General features: G+C 54.9%; 1 protein-coding gene across 5 annotated transcripts; it reads left to right on the top strand.

Moving 5' to 3' along the window:
- Window positions 1-1,434: 1,434 nt before the first annotated feature.
- Asb1 (ankyrin repeat and SOCS box containing 1) lies at window positions 1,435-22,888 on the top strand. Of its 5 annotated transcripts, none has more exons than XR_006151344.1 (6): window positions 1,435-1,526; window positions 5,483-5,624; window positions 8,202-8,504; window positions 10,955-11,340; window positions 12,972-13,256; window positions 22,673-22,888. XR_006151344.1 is itself a non-coding variant. In XM_042702348.1 (5 exons), the coding sequence occupies exons 1-5, from the start codon at window positions 1,478-1,480 to the stop codon at window positions 13,097-13,099; spliced, it is 1,008 nt and encodes a 335-aa protein (XP_042558282.1). In that variant the 5' UTR covers window positions 1,435-1,477; the 3' UTR covers window positions 13,100-13,523. The 5 variants fall into 5 exon arrangements, 3 of the variants coding, with proteins under 3 accessions (XP_042558282.1, XP_042558283.1, XP_042558284.1); XR_006151345.1 differs by lacking the exon at window positions 22,673-22,888 and adding an exon at window positions 15,824-16,296; XM_042702348.1 differs by lacking the exon at window positions 22,673-22,888 and having other exon boundaries at window positions 12,972-13,523.
- Window positions 22,889-25,792: the final 2,904 nt, after the last annotated feature.

The raw sequence follows: 25,792 nt of genomic DNA, 5'->3' as shown, positions 1-25,792 counted from the left end.
CCCCCACGGAGTGACAGCCCCCACACAGAGTGACAGCCCCCACGGAGTGACAGCCCCCCCACGGAGTGAAAGTCCCCCACGGAGTGACAGTCCCCCACGGAGTGACAGCCCCCACGGAGTGAAAGTCCCCCACGGAGTGACAGCCCCCCCACGGAGTGACAGCCCCCACACAGAGTGACAGCCCCCACGGAGTGACAGCCCCCCCACGGAGTGACAGCCCCCACGGAGTGACAGCCCCCACGGAGTGACCGCCCCCACGGAGTGACAGCCCCCACGGAGTGACAGCCCCCCACGGAGTGACAGCCCCCACGGAGTGACAGCCCCCCCACGGAGTGACAGCCCCCACACAGAGTGACAGCCCCCACGGAGTGACAGCCCCCACGGAGTGAAAGTCCCCCACGGAGTGACAGCCCCCACGGAGTGACAGTCCCCACACGGAGTGACAGCCCCCACGGAGTGACAGTCCCCCACGGAGTGACAGTCCCCACGGAGTGACAGCCCCCACGGAGTGGCAGTCCCCCACACGGAGTGACACCCCCCACGGAGTGACAGCCCCCCACGGAGTGACAGCCCCCACGGAGTGACAGCCCCCACGGAGTGACAGCCCCCACGGAGTGACAGCCCCCACACAGAGTGACAGCCCCCACGGAGTAACAGCCCCCACGGAGTGACAGCCCCCACGGAGTGACAGCCCCCCCACGGAGTGACAGCCCCCACACAGAGTGACAGCCCCCACGGAGTGACAGCCCCCCCACGGAGTGACAGCCCCCACGGAGTGGCAGCCCCCCACGGAGTGACAGTCCCCACACGGAGTGACAGCCCCCACGGAGTGACAGCCCCCCCACGGAGTGACAGCCCCCACACAGAGTGACAGCCCCCACGGAGTGACAGTCCCCCACGGAGTGACAGTCCCCACGGAGTGACAGCCCCCACGGAGTGACAGCCCCCACGGAGTGACAGCCCCCACACAGAGTGACAGCCCCCACGGAGTGACAGCCCCCACGGAGTGACAGTCCCCCACGGAGTGACAGTCCCCACGGAGTGACAGTCCCCACGGAGTGACAGCCCCCACGGAGTGACAGCCCCCCCACGGAGTGACAGCCCCCACGGAGTGACAGCCCCCCCACGGAGTGACAGTCCCCCACGGAGTGACAGCCCCCACGGAGTGACAGTCCCCCACGGAGTGACAGTCCCCACGGAGTGACAGTCCCCACGGAGTGACAGCCCCCACGGAGTGGCAGTCCCCCACACGGAGTGACAGCCCCCACGGAGTGACAGCCCCCCACGGAGTGACAGCCCCCACGGAGTGGCAGTCCTCCCGGAAGCGCAAGAGGCCGGAAGCCACGCCCCCGTCGCGCCCGCCGGCCCGCGACGCCGGAAGTGGTGTTGGGCTGAGCTGCTTCCGGCCGGCCGGCGCGGCGCGCTCCTGTCGGGGTCGCCGGCGGCTGACGGGACCCGGGGCCGGGCCCGAGGTCCGATGGCGGAGGGCGGCGGCCCCGCAGGACGGGCAGGGCCGGGGCCCGCAGGTAACGTGGGCGCCGCGCCGAGGCCCGGGGCGAGGGCCGGGCCGGGCTCCCGCGCGCGGGCCGTTCGTGGAGCTGGTCGGTAACCGTCCGCCCCACCAGCCGCACCCTGCGGGGCCGGGGAGGCCGCCAGCCGCCCGGGGCGGGGCGTGCGGCCGGGCGGGCGCTGGGAGAGGCAGGGAGGGAGGCGTGCGGGGCGGGCAGGCCCTCGCGGCCCTCGTCTCCCGTCCCATCCCGCCCGTGAACTCGCCCCACTCTACAGGGACGGCCCCTGCGGGGCGCCCAGGAGGGTCCCGGCCGCTCGGGGCCTCCCAGGCGCGCGGTGCTCCCCGCGCCGTGCTCCCCGCGCCGTGCTCCCCGTGCCGTGCTCCCCGCCCGGTGCTCCCCGCGCCGTGCTCCCCGCGCCGTGCTCCCCGCCCGGTGCTCCCCGCGCCGTGCTCCCCGCGCCGTGCTCCCCGCCCGGTGCTCCCCGCGCCGTGCTCCCCGCCCGGTGCTCCCCGCCCGGTGCTCCCCGCCCGGTGCTCCCCGCGCCGTGTTCCCCGCGCCGTGTTCCCCGCGCCGTGCTCCCCGCGCCGTGCTCCCCGCCCGGTGCTCCCCGCGCCGTGCTCCCCGCCCGGTGCTCCCCGCGCCGTGCTCCCCGCGCCGTGTTCCCCGCGCCGTGCTCCCCGCGCCGTGCTCCCCGCGCCGTGCTCCCCGCCCGGTGCTCCCCGCCCGGTGCTCCCCGCGCCGTGCTCCCCGCGCCGTGCTCCCCGCCCGGTGCTCCCCGCGCCGTGCTCCCCGCGCCGTGCTCCCCGCCCGGTGCTCCCCGCGCCGTGCTCCCCGCGCCGTGCTCCCCGCCCGGTGCTCCCCGCCCGGTGCTCCCCGCGCCGTGCTCCCCGCCCGGTGCTCCCCGCGCCGTGCTCCCCGCGCCGTGCTCCCCGCCCGGTGCTCCCCGCCCGGTGCTCCCCGCGCCGTGCTCCCCGCCCGGTGCTTCCCGCCCGGTGCTCCCCGCCCGGTGCTCCCCGCGCCGTGCTCCCCGCCCGGTGCTTCCCGCCCGGTGCTCCCCGCCTTGTGCTCCCCGCCCGGTGCTCCCCGCGCCGTGCTCCCCGCCCGGTGCTTCCCGCCCGGTGCTCCCTGCCCGGTGCTCCCCGCGCCGTGCTCCCCGCGCCGTGCTCCCCGCGCCATGCTCCCCGCCCGGTGCTCCCCGCGCCGTGCTCCCCGCGCCGTGCTCCCCGCCCGGTGCTCCCCGCGCCGTGCTCCCCGCGCCGTGCTCCCCGCCCGGTGCTCCCCGCGCCGTGCTCCCCGCGCCGTGCTCCCCGCCCGGTGCTCCCCGCGCCGTGCTCCCCGCCCGGTGCTTCCCGCCCGGTGCTCCCCGCGCTGTGCTCCCCGCGCCGTGCTCCCCGCGCCGTGCTCCCCGCCCGGTGCTCCCCGCGCCGTGCTCCCCACCCGTCTGCTGCGGGCTGGTTGAGGGTGGGGTGCCATCGAGGTGTTTGTTGCATTTTACCTCTGCCACCGGCCTGTGACAGCCTTCAGGACAAACGTACTCCTCACCCCATGGCCCCTGTGGCCAGGTCTTGGCTGCCGTAGCTCTTCAAAGGAGAGCTGATTTCACGTCGCCATCTGGAAGAAGCCACGGGTGGAGGGATGTGGTCTGCTGCGTGGTAACACGGCAGGGCTGCCTGCCAGGGTGGAAACTTGGATCCCAGCAGCCTGCCTACCTACACATCCGTCCATGCAGCTCTCTCCACACACTTCCTTAGACTTCTTGTTTGAAGACTCAGTTTTTTCCAAATTGTGGTGTGAATGAAAGAAAGTTCAGTTATTTCCAAACAGTAATTTACTGGCACAAGCTTCACTTGCTGAATATGCTTTCCTCCTCTTTGATTTTGATGTACATTTATCACAAATTAGGATATTTGTGCTAAAGTCTTCCTGAGAATTTATCTGTTTTTAAAAAGTTCTGATGAGATTTGTATCAATAAGCATTTTCCCCATTACTGTTATTAAAAACAACAGAAAAGCTATTCTTTCAAATTTACATTTCCAAATAAACTTTAGGATAGTTTTGTCATATTTGATATCAAACCCTAAAGAGGTTGCTTAAACTTCATTTGTTGATAAATCTAAAATTCCTCCTAACATTGAATCTTCTTATCTCTTTCTGCATAATGCAGTCTTTCATTTTATAGGGCTTGCTTTATATTTATATACATACATTTTAGTTTTCCTTAAAAGAAGTTTATGTAGGATGAAACTCCACACAGCATGGCACAGGCTCTGACGGTCCCCTCCCCTTGTCTGCGTTGCCCCTGATGGGTGGCAGTGGTAGGCACATGAATGGGGGTGACCGAACACATCTTAAAAGATGAACTGACCCTGGATCAGGTGCTTATCCCAGGAGAAACACCCCAGTCCCCTGGAGAGGCGTTCTCCCATGAGGCCATGTGTCTTAACACATGAACTTGTAGGGGACAGTAGCCTCTCTGGTAAGTTGTTTCTTCTGCAGACAGCCTGTGGTTGTCTCCCAGACCAGCACCCCAGGGGCTCCCTGTGTTGTGAGCAGCAGTGTCTCTTGTTTGGCTATTCTTGGATATTGCTCTCAGATGTCCCTTTGCATGGATGGAGGTGGCTATCGCTTTCCTTTGTAGTCTTGCAGTTTTAAGATGTTCTTACTTGGGATAAATTATAGTAATTGTATCCTAGTTTCATTTTTATTTTGCTAGTCCTGGGGTTTAAACTCAGGGTCTGGGTGTTGTCCTTGAGCCTCTCTGCTCAAGGCTAGCATTCTACCATTTGAGCCACAGTACCACTTCCAGCTTTTTCTGAGTAGTTTATTGGAGATGAGTCTCATGGACTTTTCTACTTGGGTTGGCTTTGAATCATGATCTTCAGATCTCAGCCTCCAGAGTAGCTAGGATTATAGCCATGAGCCACTGGCACTGGGCTCATACTAAATTTTTTTTTCCATACTGAATTTTTTGATGGATGGTTATTATGGTTTTGGTCCTGTTGGTCCTGTGGTTGTCCCTGTGTGTGTGTGGTTTTTTTTTGTCTTGGGGCTTGAACTCTGCCTGGGCACTGTCCCTCAGCTCTTCAGCCCAAGGCTAGCTCTCTACCACTTGAGCCACAACGCCACTTCTGGTTTTCTGGTGGCTAGTTGGAGATCAGAGTCTCACAAAGGGCTGGGAAGGTGGCTCAGTGGTAGAGCGCTTGCCTTGCAAGCCTGAGGCCCTGGGTTCAGTTCCTCAGCACCATATAAGCAAAAAGAAAAAAGCTGGAAGTGGCACTGTGGCTCAAGTGGTAGAGTGCTAGCCTTGAGCTGAAGAGCTGAGGGACAGCACCCAGACCCAGAGTTCAGGCCCCACGACTGGACCCAAAATAAAAATAAAAATAAAAGAGTCTCACAGACTTTCCTGCCTGAGCTACTTTGAACTCCAATCCTCAGATCTCAGTCTACTGAATAGCTAGGATTACAGGCATGAGCCACCTGCACCTGGCAGTTTTTTGTTTTTTAATCTCAAAGTTAGTGATGTACTACTTGAGTTATAGCTCTACTTCCAGCTTTTTTTTTGGGGGGGGGGCTGTTAGTTAATTGGAGATAAGTCTTAAGGATTTTTCTCCTTGGGCTGGCTTTCAACTGCCATCCTCAAATCCCAACCACCTGAGTAGAATTACAGAACCACCAGCAGTTGGCTGGTGCTTTCTTTTTTTTAAATTAATTTGCTACTTCTTGGTCTAGGATCTTGCAGAATCCTAATTCTGTAGTTGCTTTGGCCCCATCACCTTAAAAAAAAATTCTTGTCAGAGTTGGTGTCAGGAGTGTGCTAGTTTGATAAGGGAAGCTTGCCAGCTGTTCCCTATGATTTATTTCTTGGGCATTGGAGAGTGCCATGGGCAGGAGGTATCTGCTGGGGATGGCACCCTGCCTGGTCACCCTTGGTATTTCCCTGAACCGTCAGGAGCCTCTTTCTCCAGCGCAGGTCCCAATCTGAAGGAGTGGCTGCGGGAGCAGTTTTGTGACCATCCGCTGGAGCACTGTGAGGACACGAGGCTCCACGACGCAGCCTATGTGGGGGACCTGCAGACCCTCCGGAGCCTGCTGCAGGAGGAGAGCTACCGGAGGTGAGCCCCCTGCCGGGGGAGGGGGGGGACACGCATACACGACCCGTGGCTCTGCTGCAGGACTCCTGGTCATTTGCAAAGACCCTGATGCTGGGAGGAGCACAGTGAGATGCAGAAGATGCAGGAGGGAAAATGAGGAAGTATGGTCTGAGTTGTAGGGGATGGCCAAGTACAGCGTGGCCCAGGGACTTGAGTTCGAATCCCTGCCCCTGCCCCTCATTGATTCTTGAAGTTTTGTTGACCACTGGTTCTTTCTGGGCTTCAGCTTCCTCAGTATTATTCCTGAAGGCAGCATTGTTACCTTACCCTTCATGTCGACGCCTTGTTCTTTTAGCTTAGGTGGTTCTCTGTGTCCTCATCCACCTCCCTCAGTTATTTGCATTTGGTGCCCTCCCACCCCAGGGATATGGTGGATGAGCTCCCTTGTTCCTTGCTCACAGCCTGTTTCCCTTGCTGAATCCTGTTTGTCCTCAGCCTTAGCCCTCCCTTCAGAGCAGGGAGTCCTGTTCTTCCCTGTCTTGTGTGGGACACTGAGAGGCCACCAGCCTTTCTTCTCTCTAGAGTGGTTCTAGACGGCTTTGCATGTCCAAGACCGCAGTCCCGATGAGGTTTTTTTTTTTTTTTGGTCCGGTCGTGGGGCCTGAACTCTGGGCCTGGCCGCTGTCCCTCAGCTCTTCAGCTCAAGGCTAGTGCTCTACCACTTGAGCCACAGCGCCACTTCCGGCTTTTTTTCTTTTTGCTTATGTGGTGCTGAGGAACTGAACCCAGGGCCTCAGGCATGCAAGGCAAGTGCTCTACCACTGAGCCACCTTCCCAGCCCCTGATGAGATTTTAAAGCCAGCTGTACCCCCAAGTCCCTCCATATTTTAGCTGTGTTTCTGCTCCTCCTCGGGCACTAAGATAGCAGATGATAGGAGCCCTGCTGTGATGCTGAAGCTCCTACTTCTGGTTTGTGAGGCTGGGTTTCCAGTGGTCCATAGAGCGTGGCCCTTTCTCATCCGTCAGTGTCTTAGCATTATTTCACTAGAAAGTTTTTCCAGTCTCTGAAACCTTCATTAAACTTGCAGATGTAGCAGTAGAATAGTGACTTTACAGAGATCCATATTGCTTTTCCAAGGTTCTTTTTTCCCCCTTCCTCCTTCCTTTCTTTTATTTTTTGGTAGTACTAGGGGTTGAACTTTGGGCCTCACACTTGCCTGTCAGGCACTCTAGCATTTGAATATACCTCCAGTGCCTTTTTGCTTTGGTTAGTTTTAGATAAGGTCTCATTTTATGTGCTTCCCTGTGGAGCTGGGATGATAGGTTTGTGGCACTGTGCCCAGCCAGTGTGCTTCCCTTGTAGCTGGGGTAACAGATTCTTGCTATTGTGCCCAATCGTCAGTTGAGATAGAGCCTCAGAAACTTTTTTTTTTTTGATCATGGGGTTTGAACTCAGGGCTTGGGCATTGTCCCTGAGGTCTTTTGCTCAAGGCTAGCTCTTTACCATTTTGAGCCACAGCTTCACTTCTGGCTTTTTTGGTGTTTAATTGGAGATAAGAGTCTTACAGACTTTCCAGACTGGCTTTGAACTGTGGTTCTCAGAACTCAGCCTCCTAACTAGCTGGGATTATATGTGTGAATCACCAGTGCCCAGCTTACGTACGTGTGTTGTGTGTGTGTGTGTGTGTGTGTGTGTGTGTGTGTGTGTGTGTCTGAGTGTCTGAGTGTCTGAGTGTCTGGGTCTGGGTCTGGGTCTGGCATTGACCTTGAACTGTAATTTCCCATCTCTGTCTCCCAAGAAGCTAGAATTATAGGCTTGAGCCATCATGTCCAGCCTTTTTCTCTGTTTTTCCTTAAACTCAGATTCAGTGACTTTCCTGGCTCTTTAAGACATTTTTCTGTTGCTGTTTCTCTGCAGCAAGTTCTTGGGGGCTTCTGACTGTTTTGGCCTCTTTGAGACAGGCCAAGGGCTGTTGTCATATTCCCAAGGCTCAGTGCTCTGGCTTCCAAACTTAGGTATAAATTCCATTGGGAGGTAGATGTGAGCCAGCTTGGTTGCTGTGTCTCACGTGACTGTGCCTGAGAACTGAGCCAGGAGTTTGCTGCTCCTGCTCGCCAGAAATATAGGTCCTGTGCCACCGTCTTGGTTTCTCATGTCTCCCCTTGGCTGGGGCCGGGTCAGTGGGGAGCATAGTGGCCTTCAGGTGGTCACTGGTGAGGGGGCCTCAGGGTTCTGCCTCTGCTGCTTCCCAGGTGAGTGTGTCCATCCCTCAGACCCTTCCTGCTTTGTACAGGAACGTCCTCTGGCATGTAGGTTAGGAAACGCAAATGAGAAAAATCCAACTAGAAATGTGGGTGCCAATGCTGTTCATGCTGCCTGAGTCTCAGGTTCCTCATGTCTAATGAATGAGTGCCCGCCCACCCGCCAGCCCAGGGCCCGAAGGGGAAAGCTGTGCCTACACTTTGGAAAGCAGAACATAGATGGAAGCATTGTTAAATTCAGGGCCAGCTGCCTAGGTGAGCACTTTCCTTGGAGTGGTAAAGGCAGCAGTCTTCTTTTGCGTCCTATGGCCTCACATGTTTGTGTGTCTCCTGTAGTCGCATCAATGAGAAGTCTGTCTGGTGTTGTGGCTGGCTCCCGTGCACGCCTCTGCGAATTGCAGCCACAGCAGGCCACGGGAACTGCGTGGATTTCCTCATCCGCAAAGGGGCCGAGGTGGACCTGGTGGATGTCAAGGGGCAGACTGCCCTGTATGTGGCTGTGGTGAACGGGCACCTGGAGAGTGCACAGATCCTTCTGGAAGCTGGTGCCGACCCGAATGGAAGCCGGCATCACCGCAGTACCCCGGTGTACCATGCCTCTCGAGTGGGCAGGGCTGACCTACTGAAGGCTCTCATCAGGTCAGTACTGCAGTGCTTCTGCCCGCTGTCCTGAGGCTCTGAGGCCCTTCCTCCCTCCCCACTCAGGGTTAGCTTGCCCTCTGTACAGTCAGATTTCTTAAGAGGACTTACATTTCCGACTGGTCTTTTAAAAGAGCTGCTTTTAAGCCTTATTACTTCTCTTTATTTTTCTGCTTAACTAATTCATTTAGATGTATTTTTTTCTAACTTTTTGAGATGTACACTTACTTTTATTTTTTGATTAACAATGTAAACTTCCAAGGTTGTTAACTTACCTTTGGTTATCGTTTTGGCCCTATCTTGTGTTGTTTATTGAGTTGTCTAATTGGTTCCTTGTCAGAAATATGAACAATATTCAGGCTTAAAAATAACTGGATGCCATCCATTGTGTTACACATAGTTTAGAACTCAGCTAAAACCAGATTGTTATATTGCCCCAAATTATGAGCATTCCAGAAGAATGTGCATAAGAATAAGAAGGGAAGGAAGCACTGGTTGTGGTGGAGCCTCACGTTGGGGTGGTTTCATGTGTTTAGACTGATGATGTCTCGGAGTGTGTGCTGTTTATGTTTGTAATGGAAGTGGGCTTGCTGGTCCATGACTGTGCTCAGCCCGTGCTGCCCAAAAATAGTTCTTTGTTTCCAGGGGAGGCTCTGGGTGCTGGGAGTGCTGAGGAGACATTCCAGATTTTGATTGCTGGCTACGAGTGTTGGGGAGACGATGCTGTTTCCTCTCAACTGAACCTGCCCATTGGGTCCCCTTGACACTGCTTCTTACGTATTTCAAGTGAATGCTCAGGTAATTAGACAGCTTGTGAGATAACCCAGGACTGTCCTGGGCCAGTGATAACTCAGGAAAACAGGTGCAGGGTGCTGAGGTCTCACCTGGAGCCAGGTTCATCGGGGCAGAAGTGGGCTCAGGTTCTCATGACCTCCGCTCAGGTTGCACATGACTTCAGCTTGTCCCAGACTGCAGTGTTAACATTTGCTCTTACTAAGCTGATGTCTGCTAGTTTTCCCTCTTTCTGAAATTAGCATTCTGTGGAGAGATTTCTTACAGCCATCGGTATATCCTGATCCTCGTCTCAAAATCTAATTTGTTTGTTGGTAGAGTCATGGTTTCTTAGAGTGTCCAGCAACTTAGAGTCCACTGTTATGATCAGAACGTCTCAGATTTGGCCACTTTTAGAAGCTTTGAGCCAGCTCTGTGGCCTTTTGCATTGTCCCTATCATTTTTCTGAGTTTCTTGTTTTCTTGTGTAACGCCCAACTTAGATTTTGCCTCTGTCACCTCTGGAATGGGTGCTTTCTTCAGTGAGTTCTAGTTTCCTTCAGTGAAGGATGGTATGTAGAAACCAAGATCTAAGCCTGGTTGGTGTTGAGCTTCTGTAATCACGCTTCTCAGGAGGCTGAGTTAGGAGGACTGAGAAATTGAGGACAACCAGGGCTATATCGGGAAGACCCTGGCTCAAAGCAAACACAAACGAAAAAGAGAATTAGAAGCCCAGGAGGGAGGCTGTTTTCACTCTTCTCTCCAAGTAGATACAGTGTATCTACTGCATTTTTGTTTCCATGTGTCCCTGAGTCAGCCCATCCCGTCTAATGTCATGGGGTGCATCCTAGTTTCTTCTTTCTTCCAGATTTATCCTCCTTTTCAGCAGTAAGGAATCTGGTTCTCTTAATCTATTGCCAGTCCCTCACAAGAAACAGGTCTGCTGCTCCCCTTCCCACACAAGCCTCCTCACCACGGGGGCTCCACTTGTGCCCAACAGCCACTTCTGTCCCTAGCCAGTACCCTGCTCGCTTTGCCAGGACTCTGTCCTCTCCAGTTGACTAACCACTGTTAGGAGGAAAAGTGATTGGTCTGGGAGAGCTCTGCATGCTGGATGGCCCTGCATTTGGACATCTTTGAAAGCATGACAGGCAATGCTGTGCTGTGGGGTCTTGTAGACACAGGCCATGGTGGCCCAGTGTCTGCCCTGTGTGAGATTGGGTTTCTCACATCTGGGCTATCCTTTGGGGTCGGGATGCAGACCTAGGATTACAGGGTTATCTCCCTGAAGAGTGTGTGTGGCTGTGTAGGGCCGTGTGATGCTGCCTGCCCACCAGCTGCCCTACCTGAGGCCCTTGCAAGTGAGCCTGATGCTGTTGTCTGCTGTCAGCCTGTTAGTAGTGAGTCCGGTGCTGACTGTGCCTGAAAAGGAGGATCACTGAGCTGGGAGTCCACAATGACACAGATAGGCACACAATTGGGTCCATCTGTGAAACAAGGGGTGTTAAAAATACCCAGCTGCCAGCCTTGTCTTCTTTGACCTGTTCTCTCCCTGCTCCAAGGTCTGTGGTTTGTCTTCTCATAGCTGTACAGTGCTGCTGCTTATGGATGAGCCAGCTAGTCCCCTGTTGGTAACTGTGGTTGATCTTTTGCAAGACCTGATTTTCTTCCCTTCTGCAGATATGGGGCCGACGTTGATATCAATCACCACCTGACTCCTGACGCCCAGCCCCCTTTCTCAAGGCGGCTCACCTCTTTGGTGGTCTGCCCCCTGTACATCAGCGCAGCCTACCACAACCTGCAGTGTTTCAGGCTGCTCCTGCAGGCAGGGGCAAATCCTGACTTCAACTGCAATGGCCCCGTCAACACGCAGGAGTTCTACCGGGGCTCTCCTGCGTGTGTCATGGATGCTGTCCTGCGTCACGGCTGTGAGGCAGCCTTTGTGAGTCTTCTGGTAGAGTTTGGAGCCAACCTGAACCTGGTGAAGTGGGAATCACTGGGCCCAGAGTCCAGGGGTAGAAGGAAGGCGGACCCGGAGGCCTTGCAGGTCTTTAAAGAGGCCAGAAGTAAGTGCGGGGCTCAGTTTTCACCTGCAATTTGTCTTGACTGACTCAATAAGATGCAGAGTTACTTAAAGACAAAGGGAACAAACTCTCATTAAGCATTTGATCAAACTCTTTAGTTAAGACTAGCAGTTTTCCAGAATAGCTGTTCAGACTGGTCTGTGTTGCAGTTCCTAAGCACCAAGAGCTGACATCAGGAAAGTATAAAAGTATATGTATGTTTTTCCAAGTTCCTGAAGTTGTATTCCCTGTACCATTTTGCTCTTATTTGTGGCCTTAGGTTTTTAGAGACCACGACTTCTTGCATACTCCCCTTGCTGCCCCTTGGCGCAGGAGGAGGGAGGAGGTGCTAGAGAAGCTGCGGGGTCCTCACTTGCTAGGCGGATGCTCTACCGCTTGAGCTACACCCCCAGCCCTTTTTGCTTAGTTACTTTTTCAGTGGGGTCTTGAGTGTACTCCTTGGCCAGTCTGGGCTGTGACCTCCTGCTTACATCTCCCGTGTGCTTGGGGTGACAGGCATCAACCACTGTGCCCACCTTCTGTTGTTGAGAATGGTTCTACCTGACCTCCTGACCTCTGAGTGGTTAGAATTACAGGCATGAGCTGCTGCTGCTCCAGGCTTTCCATAGGCTTTAAAGGAGTGTAGTAGTCATCCCCGCTTTCTCGGGCTCCTCGCTTCCCTTCCTTCAGTCCCACTCAACTACCATTCATTTGGGTCATATAATAATGACAAGTCCAGTTTTTATTAGAATGAAATCTAGAGTTTGCTTATTTTTGAAGAAAGAGTTTACTAAGGAATTTTTAAATCAGGTGGTGGTACATGCTTGTAATCTCAGCTGCTCGGGAAATGGTGATGGAAGAGTCAAGATCAGAAGCCAGCTTGGGCAAGAGTTATCACGAGACCCTGCCTGAAAACCAAACTAAGTGCAAAGCATTATGGCCTAAGTAGTAGAGCACGTGCTCAGAGTTCAAACCCTAGTACCGCCCCAACCCCTCAAAAGAAAAAAAGAAAAAGTCAGTGGAGTTTGGAGCTGATGGTGATGTGGCTCTCTTCCCATGGCTTTCTCTGGGGTTCAGAGTCAGCCTGTGTCCTCTGTGGTCTGCATCTCATTTTCTGCCTGGAGTTTTAGGGCATCCGAGTCCACAGCTTCTTCCTGAATGTGTTAACCTCCAACAGAACATTAACTCCAGTGTTTCCCTTGTTGAACTCGCCCAAATCGGTTCACCGGAACATGTGTGGGTGAATAGTGAGGTAGGAGTGTGCTGGTAGAATGACGCTGCTTCTGCTTGTGAGGGTGTACCGGTAGACTCTTTGTCCGGGCCCTGCCTGCGTCTTTCTGACCTGGAGCTTTTGTACTGCTCAGTCTGTGCCCCTTCACTCCCTTGGACCCTTCTGGGACTGACCAGGGGTGGTGGTCTGCTGCTCCCACTTGCTCTAGAGCCAGAAACTCACAGAGGAGGAGATAAGCCAGAGGAGCTGGCAACATGACTTTGCTCACAACCTGCTTCTTTGGCTCAGACGAAGAGGTTGGTGTGCACAGTCATGCAGTGCTGACCATCACAGCCAGCCTTGGCCTGCACAACTGGCATGGAAATGAACCTTCTTGTCTCCCTTTCTTTCCATGGCTCTCCAGGTGTACCCAGGACCTTGCTGAGTTTGTGCCGCGTGACTGTGAGAAGAGCTCTTGGCAAATACCGACTTCACTTGATTCCCTCGCTACCTCTGCCAGACCCCATAAAGAGGTTCCTTCTCCATGAGTAGAGTTCAGCTGTGGTGGCTTACTGCAGTGAAGAAGAGGCCACTCTGCCGGAAGGGTTGACACCGCTGGCTCGTGAGCCACGTCCTGTGCTGCCACCTGTCCTTAGCTGTTGGAGAAGCAGAAATGGCCTTGTCCTTGTGGATTGTAATCCTCTCTCAGGTGCTGGGGCATTGTCAGCGAAAGGCTCATACAGAACTTTGGTCTTTGAAAACCTCTCTTTCTGCCCTTGCAGATGAATGCTACGGGCCATGAAATGTGTGAAGTGTGGGTTGAGCTGGAGGTCTGTTGATAGCCCCAAGTAGGGAAGAGTCTTAGCACTTTCCAGAACCATGCTTCTATTTATTTTTCTACTTTACTATTTAATTGCTCTATTAAAGCCTGATATCTGAAGTGCAAGATTTTAGTAAAAAAACCCAAAAAACAAAAAACACCGAAACAGGTGGGGGGCTGAAATGCAGTTTGTGAACTTGCTAGCTTGTTTTCCTTCCTGCCACCACAGTGTTCTCTCCTGTGAGCTGTCTTCACTCGAGGATGGTTGGACGTGCGATCTGAGTCTCAGTGTGTGGAGCTCAGGGTGCTGTGTCATCACACAACATAGCACCTGTTCTCACACCAACAGAGCTTGGGTTATTCTGTTGTTTGATTTCCAGACAGGGAGTTTCCAGACAGTGATAGATTTTTGGAGGCCTACATGAACTAGCAGTAAATGACTGCTTGCATGTAGACCAAGGACTTTTCCCAACAGCATTCACTGCCAGTTCTAATGGAAGATGACTGCTGAGACATTCTCTTCAGTTCCTCACATACCAAGAGGTGGAAAATTAAGTTGGTCTCCTGGGTGCTTCCAAGCTTTGTTCATAGACCAAACGTCTGGTGACTGGTTGATTGCTCTTCCCTTTGTGGGATCCTAAATGGTAGCTGCTCCAAGAGTCTTGAAAGGGGATAGCGGTGATGCCAGAAGTCTTTTCCTGGTGTTCCCAGGGTTGGAGGTAGATGGGAGAGATGACATGTTACTGCAGGTGCTTCGGGCTGTGTGGGGGAGGCTTGCTCTCCACCCAGCACTATGAATCCAGGTGAGAGGGTCATTAGCAGGTGGGCCGGGGACCGCTGCTGTTTCCAGTGAACTCTTGAAGCCTCTGGTTCTCTGTGCCTGTGGTTCTCTGGTGATTCCAAACTTTAGAAATGTTTAGGAATGAGATCTCAGATCTGTAATTCTGTTAATTATTAGCGTCTGTGTGATGCTGCTGGCACAGGCAGTGGTTGGCCTTTATGTTCTGGGTTTCAGGATAGAATTCCGACACCCTCCAGCCCCCGGTTGTAGGAGTGCAGGAACACTGAGCTGACCCCTCTCCTCCTAGAGCTGGAGCTAGGGCCAGAGGAGCAGAACTGTCAGGGGGTCCTGAGGAGAAAGAGCCCTTGGAGCGCTTGTGCAGCCGAGGGATGTGGCTGTAGGCCGGGACTGTGTCTGAGTGTGAGCTGGGTTCCTGAGGCCTGGACCGGGCTTGGGCTTGGGTCTGACTGAGGTCAGAAAGCCTGCCTAGGTGTGGAATGATGAGGGCTGCTTGCTGCAGAGCTTGGGGTTACTGCTGTCTGTGGACTCGGGTGGGACTGGGACTTGCTGTTTGGGAGGTGGGGTGGTGGTGCGGAAGCTCGCCCTGGCTACAGGCGCACCAGCACGCCGAGGGCCTGTCCTCCCTGCGGACGGCCAGCCATGCAGATTACATTGGAGGCTTTCAGGAGTGAGACTCCTCACTCCACTTTGAGCTCGGGGCTGCTTTCCTGGTTAGGCTTCTCAGTCCTGCCCTTTGGCTCAGGGGAGGGGAAAGCAGGCTTTCTCCAGGAGAGCCCTGCCATAGTCTGGCGCAGCAGAAGCTGCCCTCTGCCCTTGGTGGTAGGGTGTCTGTTCTCAGGCCTTCTGGTGAGTCAGGCAGGTGCTGTGTCTTTCCTTCAAGGGTGTGGACCCATTTCCTATGGCTCTCAAAGACTGTTCTGATTGTTCCTTGAAGTTGAGCCTTGCCTCGGCCTGACCAGGGACTGATGTGTCTGGGCGTGGGTGAGCTGGGCTGGAGGCCTGCTTTGGGTCTTTTGTGGGTGTGTGCTGTTCTCTACCTGGCCAAGGCCACAGCTTTTCACGTGGGGAGACCACGGTCAGCATCTCTTCTGCTAGGATTTTCAAAACCCTACACTTTGAGGTTCACTGACTATTGAAATGTCACAGCTGAAAACAGTATTGGTAGCTGACTATGGTCATTCTTTCTTGTTCCTAGTGATTCACTTTACCAAAGTGCCCCTGGTCCTGGGCCGTCAAGGGGAGGGTCTAGGATAAGGCAGAATCCTTGTGCACTGGAGCACTTCATGACTCATGTTTCCCAGCCTGATGCCCACATCCCACTGGCAAGGACACATAGTGGTGCTTGCTGAGGCTGCTGCCCCTGTCCAGAGCTGGCCCCAGAGAGCTGCTCAGTGGTCCAGAGGGAGGAGTGCATTCCAGGAGCATGTGTCTGGCTGTTCTCCCCTGGGGCAGCTGCCGGCCTGATGCAGCCCTCACTGTGGGCAGTGAGGTGGCGGGGGCAGAGTCTGGGCACGTGTTAACATTTCAGGTCAGCCGAGTCCTAGCTTTTACCTTCCCAGAAGGCCCTTGGTGTCACATATTCTATGACTTTTCATTTCACTTGTTACTGTTTGTTTATTTATTTATTTATTTATTTCTATTTTGCCTTGTTCAGAAAAGAGTTTAAAGGCAGAATGCTTGCTTGGTCGTGATCATGGGGAAGCTTGAGCGACCCACAGGTGCACCAGCCATGCTGGAGGGGCTGTTAGCTGTTAGGCCAGAGTACTTGTTGAACAGGTAATGAGCCATTTTCTGATGTTGACTGTGTTTGTTGTCAGACTTGGGGTGTGTGTGTGCGTGTGTGTGCGTGCATGTGCGAGTGCGCGTGTGCGTGTGCTGGCACCAGGGCTTGGGCTCAGTAGCTTTTTCTCCTTTAGCTCGGCACTACTACTTGAACTCCATCTCCACCTCCCTCTCTGTTCCAGGCATTCATGTGCCATCTGGAGTCTTCCCATAAAAGTTCATGAAAGAAGCAGCGGCACACAACAGAAAGCAAGCGTGCTCCTGCCTGTGCGCTGCTGCTGCCTCCTGCCTTCAGGGCGCAGGGAGCACTTTCCACTGTGTCTCTCACACTTCTTTTTTTTTTTTTTTTTTGTCGATCATGGAGCTTGAACTCTGGGCCTGGGTGCTGTCCCTCAGCTCTTCAGCTCTTGAGTCACAGCGCCACTTCTGGTTTTCTGGTGGTTTATTGGAGATAAGAGTTTCACAGACTTTCCTGCCCAAGGGTGGCTTTAAACCGCGATCCTCAGATCTCAGCCTCCTGAGTAGCTAGGATTCCAGGCCTGAGCCACCAGCGCCCAGTGTCTCCTACACTTTTTGATGAGGTCCTACAAGAAGCCGTGCACACAGCACTTGGTTCAGAGCCGTCTCCAGTACATGGGTACTGCTGTCTGTTGTCCCTTTCCTAGTGGAAGTGCTTCCACTGACCTGGAGACGGGGCTGGGCCGTGTGCCCTGTAGAGGAGCTGGAGTCACGGCGCAGTCTGCAGGCAGGACATGGAAGGGCGTCGTGGTCAACACAAAAGGACAGCATCTACTTTATTCTGAGATCCTGTCCTTTCTCGCTGGATGATGCCATTCTTTTTATAGCGCGAAGGTGGTAGTGAGGTCGTGCTTTTCCTTGGCTGCCCTTCCTCTGGGATTTCTCTTTAAGTCTGCAGGTTGATGAAATCACGTAGTGTATGTTGACGCATTGGTGAGAGATTCTTGGGTTCTTAGTCTGGGTGCTGGTGAAGGGTGTTGCAGCACTTTTGCCCCCTCTGCCTGAGATCACAGCACGGCCTGAGAAGCTCAGACATCCTTTGTGGGCCTGTGGGGCGCAGTCCTGGAGCCGCTCAGAGGAAGCTAGTGTGTCTCTCTCAGTGAGGAGGTGCTCAGGCCCTGGCAGTCTGTGGCAGCCTGAGCGTTGGCTATGGCACCAGGGGTGAGGCTGCTGGTGCCAGGGCTGCAGGCGACTGCTGGATGGGCACTCTGACCAGTCCTGACTTCTGCCGGCTGGGAAGAAGTGCCTCCTTTGACCACCAGACCTCCTTTTTATGTTCTTTGCTCACTTAGCCTGACTCCCCTCCTCCCCACTTCCCTTAGTGGGCAGTGACTGTGCTGATGTGCATGGTTAGTGGGGTTAACATCCTACCCCAGAAGCAGCCCAGACTTCGATTTGCACAGTGATATATGGACTGTACCATAAATCCAGGATAGCAGAGAGAAAGAGGGAGGGGGCAGAAGGGGCAGACTTGTGTTGCCTTAACATGTATTGCTCAGTGTCTGGCATGCCTCAGGTGCATTTCTTTTTTAAGCTGTTTTGAACTCAAGATCAGTCTAGATACATGAGTGTGCATAAATCTGGTATGAGCATGACATTTATCAGTAGCTCTCTGGCACTTACAGAACTGAGTTTGCTTCTGTTCTGTAGCTGGTAGGGCCTGCTCCTCCCTGAGGGGTCTGCAAAGCCCCCACTTTGTGTTGGGTGCTGAGCCTGGTCAGGGTCGGCCTGCACTGGGGCCTGAGCCTAGTGACATGTTGAATTGGATGCTTACCACCCACCCTCCATTTCCCGTCCTGCTTTGGTCTGAGTAGGTGTTTGTCTGCAATGGCTGGGGTCAGCACTGCTTTTGCTCTTGTGCCTAATTTAAGAGTTTTCCAAAGTATGGTGGACATTTTGATACATTATAACTTTAATAAATATTATTACCGTCTAATTCCCTCCTCTCAATGCCTTAAGGATGTGGTAGTCAGTGTCTGTTGATGAGTAGAAGCTTCTTGACCATGTGAAGTCTGGGTGTGCACAGTTGAAGAAGGGACGACTCTGGATGGTTTCCAGGGACCCAGGGGACATGGGGCTCTAGAATGCCCCCGGACATTGGTCTTACACTGTCTGGCAGCCTTTCTCACTTAGTGGTGTGGCTTCTGGATTGGAGAGATTGGGCCCCTAAAGCTATTTGCAGCTCCTAGCTTCCCAGCCTTTAGCATTGTTCAGCATTCTTCGGGGTGGGATGGAAGCGCTGCGTTCTGGCCCTGCTGTTTTATGTGCATGGTTTACCAGGAGAAGGGTGAAGGTGTGGGGATGTGGGGCAAGCCCCACAGTGAATGGATGAGCTGAATAAAGATACTTATTCATCTGAGTGGTTCACGGGCGTGTCCGCTGTACTTGCTTGCAGGTCCTTTCTCCATTTCTTACCCCTGAGCCCCTCTCCATGTCTCCTGGGCTGAGGAAAGGAGGGCTCGGTCACAGGCTGCCTCTGCTCCTTTCCGTTGGGCTTGTGTGGCCAGGGCATTCTTTCCCATCTACAGCAAAAGGACTCTTGAGATTTGGGCTGGACACTGGGATTCTCACAGAAACACTGCCTTCCTGCCACCTGTATGTTAAACATGGCCATTTACCACTGTTCCTTCTTACCTCATGGGAATGACAGCATTTATTATTTATAAGTATAAAATACTTCTTTAGAGTGACTAAAAACAGTAACAAAGTTCAGAAAAAAAAAATAGGTGAATTGTAACCAACTTAGAAACACCTGAGGAAGCAGTATTGTAGAACAAAATGTGGATTTAAGGAGACTGCACGCCCAGAAGCTCAGGCATGGCAGTTCCAGGTTTCTGGGAGTCGTTGAGAGGGGCAAAACAGCCTCCTCAAGAAGCAGCCTCTCCTCCCACAGGCTGCCTGCCCTCCACAGGTGGGTGGCCGGCCCTTCCGCCCCGTGGACAACCGAAGGGGCGCAGTGTTCAGCCTTCCGGTACGCTTGTCTTCCTGGCAGGACGTGGAGCAGAAAGACACACAAACTCCAAAGGAGAGACCTGAAGACACCGGCGAAGCATTGTACCTCTTCAGGGTTTGAGCACGTCATTTGAGAATTCTGAGGATGAGGGTGAACCCCATGGTAACAGGATGGAAAGGGGAGACCTTTGCCAACTCGTTACAGTGACGTTTCCCCAGCAGAACACAGGCTCAGAGCAGCTGTGCCGCTCTCGGATATACGCTAGAACCTGGAGAAGTGAGGACACAGCCCCAGATTTCCGAAGGGAAGTCACTTCCAGGTAGATTAAAGGCCACGTGAAGGACTTGCAGGCTCTGACCGTTTGGGCTCCATATGCCCTTTCTTTGGAAGTTAAGAGAGGCTGGGCATGCAGTAACGCCTCAGTTCAGCTTTGAATCCTGGGCTTTCACATTTCTAGAAGCCTGTTGTCACAAGGAAGGAAGAGGCCGTGGTGAACAGGAGGTGGCAGAGCCATCACGAGAGGCAGCGCGCCCATCCCAGGGAGCCTTAGTCTGGGTAGCTGTTAGCTCAGATGGTCTTTAAAGAACGTACCGCCTCACGGGGTGTCAGGGTGTAGGTGAGCATTGAATTTAACATTAATAAGCAATCAAGAAACACTTAGGACAACAAGTCGGCAGCAATAGACTAATAAGACAAAAGACACACTAATCATTAAACTGTGTGTGTGTGTGTTTCAGAGGATTGGACCCAGGGCTTGCTCGGCCTCTAACACTTGAAATGTGCCCAGTCCATTTTGCTTTATAGTTTGTTTTTCAGATAGGGTCTCATGCTTTTCCTTGCACTGACTTTGGACTATTTTCCTACTGAGTAGCCAGGATTCCAGGCAATGGGTCACCACACCTGTATACCGGAAAGTCCCTCTACCTTTCTGGGCACTGAAGTTTGAACTCTGCCCCGTCCGGCCTCCAGCTGAGGCCTCAGACAGACCCTTCTCCGCCTCTGAGTAATTTAGAATTAGAGTTTTGAGCCTGGCATTCTTTTAAACAGATGATCAATACCTAAGAGGATATCCTAAACAGCTCTTGGTGATGTGTGAAAATGGAGAAGAAATGGACAGATTCTTTACAACTGCTCCCGGCAGCTGCTGTTTGCACTGGCAATGGTGATTGAGCGCTTGTCACAAGAACCAGCCCCACCCTGTGGTGGGAGTGCCACCTGTCCAATCTGCCTGTGCAGGAGAGGGTTCCTGTGATTGCATTCACTTGGACACCCCTTGAAGGCCTGGCGGGAGGTGTGTGGGTTGAGTGAGCAAGAAAGGGGGCATGCAGGATTAGCATCTGCTACCCAGGACTGAGCTGCTGTGAGGAGGGAGGGGGGGAACTTGTCCAAGAGGAGTGAGCGGGAGGGAGGGGCCCTTCCTGGGCCTGGGGAGCTGTTTGGAGAGTGTGATTAGAGCTCAACCAATGGCAGAGGAATTCACTGGCCGATCTGAGCCAGTGGAGGCTCATGGGTAAGGGAGAAACTTCAGGCCCAGCTGTAGGAGTTGTCCCCTTCCCAATATATCCTGCTCTCCAGGAAGCCTGTCAAGAGCCTGTTGTCCAGAGCCAGCAGGCTGGGCCTGCTGGCCGGCTGCTGAGAGGTCTCCACGGGTGAGGGTGGCCTTGGGCTCGCTGGGAAGTGGCTCGCAGGGGTGTCACTGACTATCCCTGGGCAAGACCCCTGGCTCGTGGCACCAGATGGAATGAGGAGGAAGGCAAGCATACCACAGCCAGAAAGGGCTCTTCCTCCTCCAGTGCCCCTCTAGTGACCTCTGCTGGCCCAACAGCGGCTAACATAGCCGCCGCCGGTGGCAAGGCTGGAAGGATCCCTGGTGGAAGCCCAGGGAGTCAGAGCCGAGTTGCAGTGCTCTGGCCACTGGCACAGCGAAACCTGTTCTGTGACACCAGATGACACCCAGCAGACTGCAGGAGAAAACCTGTGCTTACCCGTTCCACAAACAGGAAGGCAAAACACCGAGGAAAATGCCAGGAACGGTGTTCCTGGTTCCCTGTGCAGTTCCGGGGAGCCCTGCTCCTCGCTGTGGCCAGGCCACACTCGGGGCCAATGTGAGGCTGCATCCGGGTACAGCAGACAGCACATGTGTCTCCACAGTTGTCATCCTTCTTGCCTGGGAAGATTCGCCGTGTGCACGAGCTCTTCTCCCAGCCCAGGCCCAGCCCTCCACTGTGGACTGGTACAGTGGCAAGTATCCTTGTCATCTTTTGAGCCTGCATTTGGGCTTCCTGCGAGAGAAGCCCGAATCGGGCTCTTTCTTGCTCTGTCCTTTTCTGTGCACTATGCTGCCTTAGGCAGGCTGGGTGGTGCTGGGTTGCAGGGACATTCCTCAGTACACACTCACACACACACACACACACACACACACACACACACACACACACACAGAACACCTCGGGCAGGTTGCGGGGACATTCCTCAGTACACACACACACACACACACACACACACACACACACACACACACACACACACACACACACACACAGAACACCTCGGGCAGGTTGCGGGGACATTCCTCAGTACACACACACACACACACACACACACACACACACACACACACACACACACACACACACACAGAACACCTCGGGCAGGCCACCCCACCCTTACTTAAATCTCACTCTCTAGATGCCTGCTTTGCCTGGCCCTCACCCTCATCCTGAGTCCTAAGGTCCACTGTGCCCCCCTTTGGAGCTGGCTCAGCCTCTGGACTTCTGCTTTGACTCCTCACCACCTGACCAGTGAGACTGAGACCTTAGGCCAACTTCAGAACCTTCCAGTGTTGTGAGTTTTTCACCTGCAAAGTGGAGGATAAAACTGCCTGTGTCAGAATGGAGGGACAAAGGGAACAGGTGCAGCAGTGGACTTACTAGACATGGTTGAGAATGAACTACACAACTTGTGGGTGGGGAGGGGAGGGAAAGCTGGGAGAGAGTGAGGGGAAGGGTGACATTGTCCAAAAAGACTTAAACAACTGCCACCCCTCTGCACATCACCTTTATGATAATGGTGTGACCGAGTTGTGTAGAACACTGGTGGGAAGCAGGTGAGCTGTTTGTGGGTGCCCATCCTCTGGGTGCAGAGGTCAGCTGGTTCTTCCTCTGCGGGGGCCGCCTATCTCAGGGAGGGGGGGAGGGGGGGAAGGGCTAAGCTGCTGCTTCACAGCCAGGATTGAGATCAGGGCAGGGGCCTTGGGAGATTCGTGGGACCACTGCGCTCCAGTGCCCCATTTACAAGGTGGGTACACAGTGAGCGGGTATGTGGTCATCCCTCGGCATCCACGGGGGAACCCAGGACCCTGTGGATGGGCAAGCTCTGTGGGCGTTGAAATTCTTGGTATAAGGGGGGCAGTGTTGGCATGGTACTTGCACCCCTCCTCTAGGGACCTTAAATCATCTCCAGATTCCATACAAGACTCCATGGATGTGTGTGGTTTGCATGGACAGCTGGTTGAGTCCATGATGCACAGCCTGTGGCCATGGATGTAGTGTGACTACTCTGTGTTGTGAAGGATAAACCCCCGGATGCAGTGTTTGCTCAGTCTTTCAGTCCACAGTGAGGTCTGTTCCATGAGTCCGGGACACCTGCGCGATAGGCCTTCAGCTGGTCTCTGCGGTTCGCTGTGCCACGCTCCCTGGTACCCGGCAACGTGAGATGTGATTGGTGATGTGCCTCATTTGCTTCTTTCAGGTGGTGATGGCTTAGACAGCCCAGTCAGGCCTTCCCAGTGTGACTTGCTCTCATGAAGTTCTGCCACTCACCGGGCATCCTAGCTACTCAGGAGGCTGAGATCTGAGGATCATGGTTCAAAGCCGGCCTGAGCTGCGAAGTCTGGGGAGACTCCTTATCTCTAATAAATGACCAAAAAAGCCAGAAGTGGAGCTGTGGCCCAACTGGTAGAGCACTAGCCTTGAGCAAAAGAAGCTCAAGGACAGCATCCAGGCGAGGCCTCTAGTTCAAGCCCCAGGACTTGCCCCAGGCTAAAAGATGAAACATTTAAAAATAAAACATTTAAAAAATTAAAAATAAGTTGTCTAACATCACCTTCAGGCCCTATGTTTAGGTGCATGTTAGATACAGACGAGTTTCCAAGATGTCTTACTACCTACACACAAATACTCCAAAATCTGAAAAATACCTCAGGTCCAAAATGTCTGTGGTGCCAAGCACTTTGGATGAAGGGCTTATCTTCACCTGTGGAGGTGAGACACGCCACTCGGCTCTCCGCTCTGGAAGGATGGAGGCCGTCCCGCCTCCCGCCTCCCGCCCTGGGCACCATCATCTCTGCTCCCATATCTGCATCCCCCTTCCTGCCTCCCAAGCTGCGTGTAAGCGTGGCCCCCCAGGCAGCGGAGAGTGGAGTGCCACCCTTCCCTGGTCTTCAGTGGGAGCTCTGGAGGTGGCAGCGTGGCGGAGGTGGCGGCTAGGACTGGCACTGGCCTCAGCTTCAGACATGGCCTTGGGCGGCTGAGTTGGGCCCCTCCAGCCCCTCCTCCGCTGTGGATACAGAGGTCAGGGAGCGGGGAGGACGCTGCGGGTTTTGTCAGTCCTCCAGTGGGATGGTGCTGGAGCCCTGGGCTGTGCCCTGTCTGGGGCCTGCACTTTACCATGCCTTTTGGGCATCTGCTGGTGTTCCTATCGAAGCCGGTGCCCATGGTCTGAGAGGAGGTGGCCATTCCCTTCCCTGCATCCTGCCCCTTAGCTTGGCCTTCAGAAAGAGCTTCATAAAGGTAGCTTGAATGAATGAGTGAGGGGATGGTATATTTGGCAATTGTGGATTGAAAAATGTCCCTGGAGGATCCTGAGCCCATGATGTGCTCGGCTCGGCCTGGGCCAGCGGTGGCTCCCCAGGACCCCGTCCCCTCCCGCTCTTGAGTCTGGGGTGTCTTGACTGTACCTCCAACAGCCCTGGGAAGGGGTTCTTGGAAAATGTGCAAGTGGACCATCCACACTGGTTTTGAAGGAGCAGCGAGGCTGTGAGCCAGGCTGTGGCGAGCTGCGGGCTCCAGGGTGCTTGAAGGCTCCTGTGGGCGGGGCCCGCTCCGCCAGGGGGCTGGTGTTCCAGGAGTGGGAGGGAAACACTGCACTGGTCGTGCCAGATGCTGAGACGCTCCGTGATCGTGGACTTGCGTGCCATGCCCCTGCCCCTCACCACCCGCTCCACCGCTCTGGTGCCGAGGGAAGCTGCGCAGCTCCGCGCCCGGCAGACACCTGTGCCCCGCAGATGGCCCAGGCCCTTCCCATCCCACAGCTGTGCTGGGACCCCCCTCTCTGTCGGTTACCCATGTTCAAAGCCTCTTCTGCCCCCCAGCTGAGTGATACCCCAGGGCCTATGCATCTGTCAGGAGCCAAGTGCCTGGGGGGAGCATGTCAGCTCAGGGGGCAGGTGGTGGGGATGTCCTGGGGACCCCATGTACAAACAGCCCCAGCTGATCTCTTGCCTGACAGCAACTTTAAAGCCTGTGACTTCCTCTCAGGGCCAACAATACCATAATCCAAATGTCTTAAGTCTACAACTGCTGCCGTTACACAATGCCCCAAACTGAGTATGTGTGTGCGTGCGCACACATGCACCATTCAGGCCTGGGGCTTGAACTGGGGCTTGGGTGCTGTTCCTGAGGTTCAAGGCTAGTGTTCTATTGTTGAGCCACAGTTTCCACTTCTGGCTTTTTTGGTGGTTAATTGGAGTCTCACGGACGTTCCCTTCTCAGGCTGGGCTTGAACTGCACTCCTCAGATCTCAGCCCCCTGAGTAGCTAGGATGATAAGCATAAGCAACCTGTGCCTAGCTGACTGAGTATTTTAATATAAATAATAGAAATATATTTCCCACAGTCGGGATTCTGGGAAGTCTAAGGCCAAGGTGCCCTGCTGTCTGGTGAGGGGCCACTCTTGGTGCGTGAGTGCTGTGTCCTTGAGTGGAAGGTCTCCTTCCCCCTTGGGACCCAGTCTCGTGGTCCCAAAGACCCACCTCTAGCACTGTTGTGCCCACCTTGGTTTCCATCGCCATACTCCAGGCCCCGCCCTGTGTGAGGAAGGACCGGACTGTGTCTACTGTCCAGGCTGATGGGAGTGGGAGGGGCGCTCTTCAGGTTCTTGGGAGGATGAGCTCCTGGAGAGTGGTTGGTCCTGATCAGGGAGAGAGAGCACGCACACTGCAGGGAGAGTGCAGGAAGAGAGCAGGAAGGGCGGGCGCACCGCAGGGAGAGCGCAGGAAGAGCGGGCACACCGCAGGGAGAGCGCAGGAAGAGCGCAGGAAGGGCGGGCACACCGCAGGGAGAGCGCAGGAAGAGCGCAGGAAGGGCGGGCACACCGCAGGGAGAGCGCAGGAAGAGCGGGCACACCGCAGGGAGAGCGCAGGAAGAGCGCAGGAAGGGCGGGCACACCGCAGGGAGAGCGCAGGAAGGGCGGGCACACCGCAGGGAGAGCGCAGGAAGGGCGGGCACACCGCAGGGAGAGCGCAGGAAGGGCGGGCGCACCGCAGGGAGAGCGCAGGAAGAGCGCAGAAAGAGCGGGCACACCGCAGGGAGAGCGCAGGAAGAGCGCAGGAAGAGCGGGCACACCGCAGGGAGAGCGCAGGAAGAGCGCAGGAAGAGCGGGCACACCGCAGGGAGAGCGCAGGAAGAGCGCAGGAAGAGCGGGCACACCGCAGGGAGAGCGCAGGAAGAGCGGGCACACCGCAGGGAGAGCGCAGGAAGGGCGGGCACACCGCAGGGAGAGCGCAGGAAGAGCGCAGGAAGAGCGGGCACACCGCAGGGAGAGCGCAGGAAGGGCGGGCACACCGCAGGGAGAGTGCAGGAAGAGCGCAGGA

The sequence above is a fragment of the Dipodomys spectabilis genome, unplaced genomic scaffold (assembly GCF_019054845.1).
Source record: "Dipodomys spectabilis isolate Male_0828 unplaced genomic scaffold, ASM1905484v1 ptg000321l, whole genome shotgun sequence".
Classification (NCBI taxonomy): Eukaryota; Metazoa; Chordata; class Mammalia; order Rodentia; family Heteromyidae; genus Dipodomys; species Dipodomys spectabilis.
Note: the sequence above shows the minus strand (reverse complement) of the source record. Positions and strands in the feature narration are given on the sequence as shown.

Bases quoted from the DNA above. Each gene is read 5' to 3' on its own strand.
- Asb1 (XM_042702348.1), top strand. From the start codon at position 1,478: ATGGCGGAGGGCGGCGGCCCCGCAGGACGGGCAGGGCCGGGGCCCGCA. The intron at 1,527-5,482 runs GTAACGTGGGCG...TCTCCAGCGCAG, and splicing joins GGCAGGGCCGGGGCCCGCAG to GTCCCAATCTGAAGGAGTGG. The intron at 5,625-8,201 runs GTGAGCCCCCTG...TGTCTCCTGTAG, and splicing joins CAGGAGGAGAGCTACCGGAG to TCGCATCAATGAGAAGTCTG.